At 50.0% G+C, this 10,818-nt stretch overlaps 3 protein-coding genes across 3 annotated transcripts; 1 reads left to right on the top strand and 2 right to left on the bottom strand.

The window, feature by feature from the left end:
• Nucleotides 1-1,201: 1,201 nt before the first annotated feature.
• On the bottom strand, nt 1,202-5,483 carry GGS25DRAFT_509320 (uncharacterized protein). The gene is made up of 4 exons (XM_049262551.1): nt 4,306-5,483; nt 2,026-4,242; nt 1,552-1,959; nt 1,202-1,457 (listed from the first exon to the last, which is right to left on the bottom strand). The coding sequence occupies exons 1-3, from the start codon at nt 4,945-4,947 to the stop codon at nt 1,948-1,950; spliced, it is 2,871 nt and encodes a 956-aa protein (XP_049112012.1). The 5' UTR covers nt 4,948-5,483; the 3' UTR covers nt 1,202-1,457; nt 1,552-1,947.
• Nucleotides 5,484-6,539: 1,056 nt separating this feature from the next.
• Nucleotides 6,540-6,927, top strand: GGS25DRAFT_525970 (uncharacterized protein; the record flags this gene model as incomplete). Its single annotated transcript, XM_049264895.1, has 2 exons — nt 6,540-6,586; nt 6,666-6,927. 2 exons carry the CDS (start codon nt 6,540-6,542, stop codon nt 6,925-6,927), a joined length of 309 nt encoding a protein of 102 aa, XP_049112011.1.
• Nucleotides 6,928-7,912: 985 nt separating this feature from the next.
• GGS25DRAFT_73544 (uncharacterized protein) lies at nt 7,913-10,484 on the bottom strand. Its single transcript, XM_049265988.1, has 4 exons — nt 10,338-10,484; nt 9,694-10,260; nt 9,480-9,620; nt 7,913-9,350 (listed from the first exon to the last, which is right to left on the bottom strand). Exons 1-4 carry the CDS (start codon nt 10,395-10,397, stop codon nt 8,043-8,045), a joined length of 2,076 nt encoding a protein of 691 aa, XP_049112010.1. The 5' UTR covers nt 10,398-10,484; the 3' UTR covers nt 7,913-8,042.
• Nucleotides 10,485-10,818: the final 334 nt, after the last annotated feature.

The raw sequence follows: 10,818 nt of genomic DNA, 5'->3' as shown, positions 1-10,818 counted from the left end.
ATCCTAGGTACCCTAGGTACTACTATATCTAGGTACTGTGTACCTCAATTACTTAGAAGCAGTACTTGACACTTCACAGTTAGAAACAATCTCAAGTATGTACCTACAAATGTAGACCTCCGTTCCTCGTTCTTCCTTCCTCCCAAGCTGTAGCATGTTTCGAGTTTGACTCAAGATGGGATGGTGAAGTTGAAATGGTGGGGTTCCGAAGGGGGGGTAGGGGGGGGTAAGAGCTTGAATTGAAGGAAGGGAAGGGGGCACTTACTACATGTACTGTAACTATATGTATGTAATGTGCATCGCAGCATCCGAATGATCTGATTTCTCTCTTGCGAATAACCCTCTTATAACGTCATGTCCAATGGATAGTAGTTATCTTCAACATTGACCTGTTTTTACTTCTATCACAGTCTAACTACATATATTACAGAACAACCAACACTTTTAATTCTAACTTTAGTACATACATATATATCCTTGTTTTACCCCGATCAAGCAAGTCAACTTCGTTTGAAGGCCACTCATTAGGGAGGATATCTACAAGTTAGTGCACTTACACAGACAACTAAATTACTTGGGCGACACGCCGCCCTCTCGAAAGCAGGCAAGCAAGCAGCATCACTCTCGGATACTATATCTAACCTAAGCCTTACTTACTTACTATGTATGTATTGATTGTACCTACATGTGTGTATTGAAGTATGTAAGACCAATGCGCAGCGCCAGAGCCAATGACATAGCTCCCTAGGCGCCGCACACCGCAGATGGGCGCTTGTGTTTTGGACTTGGATGCCGGCAGAACCCCTGGTCCCGTTTCATGACTGGCCCGTTCAGATGTGACCCAGGGATTGATTTGAAGGCCACGCACGTTCGACACGAGCTGCCTCACACGTCCATTGTCCAATCTTCGCTCATTGTTCGTTGTTGTATCTACATATCTATCTTTGCCTTTCCGCCCCCGTGCCACACACGCATATAGTCGTATCCAGTAGATGGGACTAGAGCCAAAGTTGCCTGCTTGCTTGCTTGCCTGCCTACCTACCAAGTACATATTTAGGTATTCCAACTTTCCAACAACGACTCTAAAATTAAAAAACCACATCTCTAATAGAGACTCGGCGACCTCTGCTGAAGGAACCGGGGGCGCTTACTATGTACCTGTACTACAATTCAGGATCACATGTAACCTATGGATCCGCCGCGGGCGTCCAATAGCCAGATCCCCGGAAACGGGCGTTGGAATCCCCGACTGGCCTTCTTGGCGAGCGAACGAACGCCTTTGGGAACCGAGATGTCATGGGTATGACATACATACATACATATGCTAAATGTTATACGTACTTGAATCCTGCCTACTCTTTGTTGTGCATACCAACTTCATCTGATGAGCCCGTCAAGTGGTGAAGGCGCCTTATTGTTAATGGATATTACAGCCTCGATATTCTATACTTGCCTCGGTAGGTTGAGAACCCGTGAGATGATGCAGTTGCCGAACGTTACAAGGACATGCAAATCATGCACATCACCATCGTAAATCACTAACATGTCAAGATCTCTTGGGTGTTCATCCAACTTGGTTTGTCATTTGCTGGTCGAACTCTACTTGGCAGGGCATGTATGGTGTGAACAACCCGCTACCGATATACGGGTCGCCTCTAGACTAAATTCGGCCGTGTGAAACAGTCCTGAAGACCGACATCTATCGACCCGCCAACCCGTAAAGATAGCCTCATGTGGCTTTATTGGTGTTGGCCTACTTACAAGATGCTAGGTGCTAGGTACTGGATAACATGTTGAAATTCCAATTCGGTTTGGGGAATCGTTCGCGTTGCTTCATTTTACTTCATTGCTTTTTGTGTTTGGGTGTCGCAAGCATCTATCCGTCTTCTATACAAGTATCACTTTCACCCGAGTGATAGAAGTAAATCTAGCTCCTTCATTCCTTCATTACTGAACAACCTACAAAGGCAAATAAGTATGAACCGACTAGAAAACGATATAGGACATAACAGCATCTCAACTCACCTTTTCTCTCAGCGTGCCCATCCACTGACCGAAGCTCATCCCTTGGTCGGCCCGGTCTTCCACCAGCAGTGTCTGGGCCCAGAGCTTGAGGCTAGGCTCGCCATCTTCCCGCACAATGTATAAATGCGGCACTACGATGCTACCCACTCCACGTGACAGGTGGTCCCGGCTCTTCTGGATCACCGCCCGTACTCGTTCATTGAAATCATTGTCTAGCTCTGCAATAGTGCCCTTGCCTACACGTAACTGCGTGCGATCTGCTACACCAAACACGTCCACCAGCAGCTGCGGTACTGCATCCCTTCCTACCCACAAAAATTGCGTCTGGCCGTCGTCAATAAGATACAAGCCGTATGAGAGGAATCGTTCGGATGATAAATTCAACGGAGGCGGGAGGATAATCTGGCTTGTGTCTGGGTCGGGGACTCCAGAGTTGTCGGGCATGTCATGCAGCGAGTATAACCGAGGGTAGATATACTGCATTAGAAGCGGCAGAGGTAACGTAGAAAGCAGACACAGAGCTGCGGATCTGAGATCGGACGGGATCTGTGCCGATTTTCGGAGACCAACATGCTTGATCAAACCCAAGAATAGCACAGGAAGGCCACGCAAATTGGCAGGGAACTGCATTCCACCACCTCCCATGCTTCCGCCTCCGAGCTCCTTCTTGAAGGTTTGGAGTAGCTCGACAAGCTTGCTCTGAAGAGCGTCGCGTGCGGCATCCAGCCCATTACTGAGTGCCCTCTCGACAGCCTTGTGAGTGAAGTATGTCGTGATAGCGCACTGATCCGCCGACGCATATATATCCGCAAGGTTGGTGGTGGTAGGGATGGCGAGGGTCATGACACGAATACGTCGTTCACCGTTGCACGTAGTGTACAAGACACCGGCTTGCAGACAGACGTAGTTCTTCTGTAGAGTCTCGTCGATAGCCACTTCAACAACGTAACACTGGTCGCGGGGGAAGGCCGGGAAAGCGCAAAGATCCGAGGACCTGTTGAAGAAGTTGCCGTAGAAGGTACTCATACGTAGACCAGTAGTAGCTCGTACTCTCAGCACTGCCTCAAGACCAATCTCTGAGGATAGGTAATCGCTGAATTCCGATGCAAACTTTACCGCGTCTTCGGCGCGGCCAGCATTCCATCCCGGGTAGTGCCAAGTCTGGCCACCAGTGTATCGAGGTAGGTTGCTCTGGGAAGCCACATCTTGGTATTGCGAGGAGAAGAGGAACATGTCGATCGATACTTGGTTCTTGGAGCACTCGACAGCGAATGATTTGTAGAAACTGTTGGCAGTTTGTAGAAGGCTGCCTTCTTTAGACGTGCCTAAAAGTTTCTTATCTTCCCGCATTTCCAACTTGCCCACTCCCAAGTTTGGCAACGAAGAACTGATCACCACGAGCTTACCACCCAACGGCGAGATCAGTTTGTGGCCGGCTCTAAGAGCTGAACCCATGCACGAGCCGTTGCTTTGGTTGTTCTGGAACATGTCCGGAAGCTTGGTCAAGAAATTCTCTATGCTACTGCGACTTTCGGTAAGATGAACCAAAAGGTCCTGTGGAACCGGTAAGAACGGCTCGTCTAGATCGCTCACAACCAACATGCTCGTCTCGGCATTCTCATCATCGTCCTTAGGGATGGAGAAGTAGTGCAAGCTCGAATCGACGGCAATAAATCCCAATCGAGTGCGCCTATCCGCATTAGGTATCCTATTAAGACTGTCTAGAATGGTCCTCGCACTCGTAGCGAGAAGGCCGGTAGAAACGGCAGCGTAACTGACATCGAACAAGAACAAATAGACGAGTGGCTGCGGAGGGCGCACCATATACTCCTGGGGAGCCACAAACTCGACGACGGCGTGGTTCAGTTCATGCCTGTCCCAACGATTGACGCTCTTCTGGGCAGCAGCATCCCAATCAAAGGCTTGCGGTACGTCATTGGTGAGATTGCACATATTACACCTCCACCTATGGCCTTGATCAAGAAAGATGACGAAAGGGTTGATATATGTCCGACATCTTCGGCACCTGGCTATAACTTGATCTTGGACGACTGGTACGTTGTCGTCGATATCATGAAGTGCGGCATACGGTTGGATGATGAGCGCGAATGGCAACTTGGACTTCTTCAACAGCGAATGGGTGGTGGGTACTGCATTCATCGTAGATCGAATATACTTGGGAGAGCAGTTTGCATCGGGGGACTGCGTAACACTAGCCTATTACGAGGAGTTAGCCCACGGTGTCCAATACATAAGACAGACAGCCCCAGCAAGACTCACATTTGGCGGGAGGATGCAAGGAGGAGGAGGCAAGTCAAGTTCTGAGACGTTGAAGGGCTGATTTAATAAATCGGTAGGATAGAGCTGGTTTAGAGCGACTCGGGCCTGATGCGGAGCTTGCTGAGCTCCAGGTTGCGGACTCGGTCCCACGTTCATACCGGCCATTCCCTGAGTTATGCCAGCAACCCCCGGAGACAGAGGTCCTGGTCCGGATGGGTAGTAAGCATCAGGAGCTTGGTAACCGACTACTCCTGGCTGGGCGGGCATGCCAGGCTGGGGAGCGCCATAAGGCGAGGGAGCAGCGGGAGCAGGAGAACCATATCCGGGCTGCTGAAAGTCCTGGCCGGGATATGCTGGGTAGCCCGGAGAGGGTTGAGGGGCCTGACCTGGAGCTCCAAAAGCTGGGGGCATACCACCGGGAGGTGGTGCTGTAGCGCCAGCGTTCGCGCCGCTTCCAAATTCGAATGCCTGGGTAGCATAACCCCTCTTCTTCTTCTTCCCAGCATCGTGGTGTGCGGCGCCTTGGGGGGGAGGTGAGGGCTGTCCTTCGTACCCAGCAGCAGCTTGCGGATCAGTGTATGGCGCCTCCTGGTCGTACTGCTGTGGAGGGTATTGGCCATAGCCATCGTTGGGGGCAGCCATCTTGGGCGCAATTGGTCAGTATTGCTGTCCTGAATCTAGCCTGAACTGTCTTATTCTATTTCCGCTTTCCTTCCGCTTATGTTTTAGATGTTGATTGTTTGTGTGATGCGGAGTGTGAGGGATAATCTAGTCGAGTCGAGTCGAGTTAAAAGTCGGGGCCTAGCTTGTTGGTGAATTAAGGAACCAAGTCTCGGACTTGTGACCACGATTTTTTAAAAAGGGCGATTTTCAGCGAAGGCCACGTTTTGATAACCAGCAATTAGAACAGATAGACTTGCTCAAGCCCTACACTTTTGAACGGCGTCTGGGGGAAACGGATAAAAAAAAAAGAGAGAGAGAAAAAGACAACAACAGGAGATGTGGTTTTATAAGATCGTCATTTTTTTGGTTGGCTTTTTGGTTGCTTGCTTGGTTCTTGGGGATTGAACTTGCGATGTAGCCAAACTCAGCAACTTGTCAATTTCATGAGCTAGATGACACCGTTGATTCGTGGACAACCGTAAGAAGGGTGGGTAAGGCGTTGACAAAAGGCAAAAAAGGCTGGGGGTTTGATAACTTTAGCTTGGCCCAAGCTTCTATTTTGTGGCGGGGCTACCTGTAGGCTAGACAAGCTACGTAGATAGAGTCACGTGAAGATATTCGTAATAGTATGTATTGTACCTAGGTACGTACATGTAACTATGTACATACATACTACATATCTAGGTTACAGTACTAGGTATGTATGTACATTCATCAGGCACCAAGTTTAGATAGGCTGATAAGAGTCGTGCTGTTGGAGTCTTCAAAGCTCAAAGTTTGGTACAGAGGGATTAATCCATGTCAGGGCCCCTCCATTGTCAATCTCCTGGAAACTGCTATGTATGGTATGTGCTGACATCTCGCATGTCGAACGGGTACAATACAATAATAGAGTCTTTGCGTGCCGAACATCCATATCGATCCTGCTGTATCAAGGTAACAGCCCTCTCAATTAGGCAGGCTACATTTCCCTTGTGCGACATTGTATAATATAAGGATGTATGTACTTCATTTTAGCGTCCTAGCCTCTAGGTGGTATCCGCCTAATTTTAGTTCGTTGTTACCTCCCTCTCTGTTACGAAGCGCAAGCACGTTATTATGAGGCCTCTCTCTCCTTCCTTCAATGTTCCTCTGATGACCCCAGAGAAAACCTGAATTGAAACCGTTTTGGGCTGAGACTTCTTCGTTTACGTGACCTACTAGTTAGTGACTGCGTGACTACCTATATACATACATGCAATCATGAACCTCCAGACTTGTTCTTACCTTCTCTAGTTCTAGATCTTCGTTAGATCTGACATATGTATTGTACCCTGACATATGTACCTCGGTGTTGTCTGTATTCGATGTTAGTTCGACATTGAACTTTGAAGTTACATACTACTACATCCTATCTACATGCCAACTACCTATACATATCTTCGGTATACCTTTGTACTCTGACCTAGGATAACCTATCTTTCATTCACTTCAATCCGTTCTACTTGTAATTACTATATATTGTCGCTACATATAATTCATTCTATTTCCCTCAACCCCCTAACACTAAGAACACATACAAACACCCAAACATGGTCCGAAAAGCTACTCACATCGAGGCCAAGTCCTCTACCTTTACGTAAGTAGAACTATAACACTATGCCACCAGCCTCGCCTACCCACCCCATCTCATCTTAATCGCTAACCCAAAACCCCAGCCAGCTCCTGCCCCTCCTCATCCTCCTGGCCATCCTCGGCGGCGTCGCCTTCGTCGGGTACCAGATCTACCTCAGCGCGACCAAGATCCGCGACAACGCCGAGGCCCGCATGGCCAAGAAGAACGTCGTCTTCACCAAGGACGGCCTCCGCGTCGGCGTCAAGCACGTCGAGCAGGAGAAGTACGTCGACGCCACCCAGAGCTGGGTCGTCAAGGCCTGGAACATGGGAAGCCATAATCCGCCTGCCGTCAAGAGAAAATAGAGAAATGAAATGAAAAAAAAAAAAAAAAAGGAAAGGAAAGGAGAAGGGAAACCTGGGTCGCGGGTCGTAGGCCAAACTACTGTTGTACGAACCGTGGGATACGGTATCGCTTTATTCGATAATATACAGCTTTTATTACTATCACGAACCTCCCGACGGGGGTGGCGGGGGAGCTGCTTATGGGAGGGGACAGGACTTTTACGATTATATGCGGGGTTTTTGTTTCTTTCGGCTTCTTTAATTTTTTTAATTTTTTTTACGTTGTCGATCATCATAACGTTGTCGCATCGGGATTTTGTAAGCCGCGCGACAACATTTACCACGAAGGCAAAGCAGATGTGGTTTATATGTACTGTATGTGCTAGATACTAGCTGCCTACCTCCCCTTGCCTGCCTGTCTGTCTCGTCGCTAGACGACGAAGGTGAGTGAGGGTGTGAGAGGGGAAAAGTCGGCAGTGTATCAAAATACAGATTTCGACCAGTCTATCTCTCTCTCTCTCTCTGTTTGTGTGTCTGTCTGTCCGTCCATCTATTATCTTCCATCATGATCATGATCATGATCAATCCAACGAGCCCATCTCAGCCGACGCGAGTCATGTTACACCCACCCACAACGAAGCGCCTCATACCTATCTATATGTATGTCTCATATGTATGCCTGTATGTATGTACCTCTAAGCCTCTAAACTCTGCATATCCAAATCGAGGAGCACATGCATACGCAAATAACTTGGAAAGTAGTACGCGTGGCTCCAAGCCAAGCCCCCATTATGTAGGTAGTTTATGGTGTCGGAGTTGTCATGTCTGTCCAAAAAGGGGGAGGGGTGGCAAAACCGCCAAAACCACCCAGGCATAGAAAAAGATATTATATTCATGTCTTCATGTCTTCATGTCTTCATGCAAGTTTAAATGTCGTTGATATTCCATATAATATATCTTATTTATACACATTTACACACTTATACACCTCAAGCTATAGACGACACATAAACACCTTATACCAAGTAAGTAATAGACATAACCTCATCAAACTTTTCCCCTCCCTCTTTTTAGATCCGCTGTTCCTTGCAAAGGATATAAAATACAGAAATTCGTAAGGATCGAGAGCTTCGTGATCAAACCACAAGCCACCGTTCCGCAACCCACCGCTGCCCTTCTCCCGCATTCGTGCCCCCCGCAGCTCTAGCCAGCAGTTCCGCGCGCGTCTTCTCGAAGCGCTCTTTCTGCATGGCTTCGACGTGTCTCAGGGGGTCGCCGCTGTCGCCGCCACCGGTATTGGTACTGTTCTGATCGTGGGTATTGTCGTTATACGTAGTAGTGCTACTGCTATTGCCGCCCTGTCCCAAGTACGCCCCTGACACCACCGCACCCGGGGGCAGCGACGATGGCATCCCCCCTATTCCTCCTCCCTGCCCAAGTCCAGCTCCAAGTCCAGGTCCAAACCCAGTACCCGCCCTTCTCCCATGCACTAGCTGCAGGTAATCCTCCTTCGTGAGGCCGGGTAACGGACACGGGGGCGGAGGCGGGTGCAGATACGGCCTCGCCATGAAACTGTCCCTCCGGATGAACATGGAGGGCATGCGGATCTGCAGCCGACGGAGGATGTGTGCGTACTTGACGCCAAGCTCGTCGCCGATGAACCTCAGGCGCCCGTGGATCCACGCGCGCTGCGCATCCGTCGTATAGTCCTGGCTGATGAGGCAGATCAGCGGCCAAGTGAGGAAGTATCCCGCGAGCGCCTTCACGTGACTGCCTTCTTCTCCCTCCCCCCTTTCTTCATGCCCGTCGCCGTAGAAATCCCCCACCGCCTCCCGCACCTGCTCTCGTCGTCGCCTGCCGCCGCCCAGGTGCCAGCCGAGGTGGTACGGCACGGAAGCGATGACATCAGTAATAATATCGACGCAGGTACGAGCGGCGGCGGCGTACTCGGGGGTGGTACGGTAGTCGACGGGACGGCAAGACCAGGCGGCGCAGCGGACAATGAGGCTCGCGAGTATGAGACGTGCCGTGCGCGCCGTGTTCCACACGCTCGAGATATAGAAGTCGTGGTACATGTCCACGCGGCCCGGGAACGCCTCCGCATTCCCGAGGTCATCCCCGCAGGCCGCGGCCGACACCCAGGCTACTGTGCGGTAGCGCCACTCCGGTGGCACGTCGCGCATCCAGCCCACAACCTCGTCATCAACTGCTTGCACGCGCCGAATCATGTCACGCATTGCGTCGAGGGGAGACGATGGAGGTGAGCGAGTGTGCTGGTAATGCGCAATGTTACTATTCATTAGTTGTGCGATCTCGGCACGCAACACGCCCGTCTTCATCATGAGACGATGACATTTACCTGCCGTGCTATCACGGACCGCATCGTCGATCCACCATTTTGTACCCATTGTTGGGGCAGTGCCGGATGTGAGGCTATGGATGATCTAGGGGTTATGTTAATAATAACGTTTGGTGTATAGAGGTAGGTGAATAGATAGGTACTAGGCACCTAAAAGATGCCAAGGAGGAGGAGGAGGAGGAAGTAGAAGTGACAAGCAACAAAACAAACAAACCATTTGGGTCCGGACAGCGGAAAATAGCGACAGCCCAACTTTGGTCTTTAACTGCTTCTTCCCTCGAGCTTTGACGAGCTGTATGGCGCCTTCGGTATGCGAGCCCCAATTCAACATGCCGATTTGCTTTGCCGTGATACTCTGCACAGAGCTATATTAGCAAGCATATCGTCTACCTGGGTGGTAAGAATGCTCTAAGAATGACCTAACGTACCTCGAACAGACCTAGCAACAAGACCGCAGCCAGTGTCGAGTCCGCCAACTGCGTCTCGGGGTTCCTAAGCGCGGCATTGGTCCCATTGAGCGCCTTGGTGTACTCATGCAACGCCCTGTCCGAAAATCTACCTCCCACGCCTCCCCGGTTATTCAGGAACGCTATGGAGCACGCATTGAATGCGTAACGTAAGTGGCCTTGGGGCTCCTGCCGTAAGAGAGGGATGACAAAGTCCATGAACCCTCGAGCGCTTCCGTCTCGGGGTTCTAGGATAAAGTTGGAGACGAAGCGGCAGCTAGCTTGATGTTCCACAGATACACTCAACGTGGGGATGATGGACTGCCCCAGGAGTGATCCGATATTGTCCTGGATTATCATTGGAGATACCAAAGAATCTTTACCCGATCTTGCTGGACTATTCGTGTGTGGCTTCTTACTGGCTTTCCGGGCTCTCCGTTCAGTTGCCTGTGTTTCGTTGCGGAAGACCAGGTCGAACTCATCCCTATACCCGGGACATTTCCTACGCGATTTGGCACACTGGTTACATGTAGGCTTCGTCTCATCGCACTATAAACCGAGAGTAAGCGTCGGCTAGTCTGTGGAAATGGTCGTGGGTTGTAGGTAACCCAAGATGGTCAGCGTACCTTGATCCTCCTCGTCCGGCACATCTGACAGCCCTTGGAGGGCTTTCCACAGTATACCATGCTTGGAGAATTTGTTGATGCCCTCTTCCACCTATAATTTCGACTGCAACGTTGCTCAGTGGTCTCATAGAACTATTCCAGTGTAGTCTGACAAGATCCCAGCACCGACTCTGAGAGGCTCTTGACTTATAGACACGATGTTGGGAGGTGAGGAGAATGCGTAGATAGGAGAGGTTAGATAAGAATGCCTAAAGTTGATAATACTGTACATTGACGAGTTATATAGGTAAGCAACAGACAGTATTGAAGATCGACATCCCTAGATCGTCTAGACGCAGTGTGTATATATACACCATAGCGGCCAAGCCATGAATAGAAGGGAATGGGGAGATGAAAGCTTGATCGGATACAGGAGCCGGTAAGGCTTGGTATGTCTAGATGTTTGTTCCGTAACAGCAGGGTACCACTCCGGGTTGCATCG

The sequence above is a fragment of the Hypoxylon fragiforme genome (genome assembly GCF_022984875.1).
Source record: "Hypoxylon fragiforme strain CBS 206.31 chromosome Unknown GGS25scaffold_10, whole genome shotgun sequence".
NCBI classification, from domain to species: Eukaryota; Fungi; Ascomycota; class Sordariomycetes; order Xylariales; family Hypoxylaceae; genus Hypoxylon; species Hypoxylon fragiforme.
Note: the sequence above shows the minus strand (reverse complement) of the source record. Positions and strands in the feature narration are given on the sequence as shown.

Coding starts and splice junctions, on each gene's coding strand:
- GGS25DRAFT_73544 (XM_049265988.1), bottom strand. CDS start 10,397: ATGGTATACTGTGGAAAGCCCTCCAAGGGCTGTCAGATGTGCCGGACG. Junction 10,261..10,337: donor GCCGGACGAGGAGGATCAAG/GTACGCTGACCA, acceptor CTCGGTTTATAG/TGCGATGAGACGAAGCCTAC. Junction 9,621..9,693: donor TGTTGCTAGGTCTGTTCGAG/GTACGTTAGGTC, acceptor AGCTCTGTGCAG/AGTATCACGGCAAAGCAAAT.
- GGS25DRAFT_509320 (XM_049262551.1), bottom strand. CDS start 4,947: ATGGCTGCCCCCAACGATGGCTATGGCCAATACCCTCCACAGCAGTAC. Junction 4,243..4,305: donor CTTGCATCCTCCCGCCAAAT/GTGAGTCTTGCT, acceptor TCCTCGTAATAG/GCTAGTGTTACGCAGTCCCC.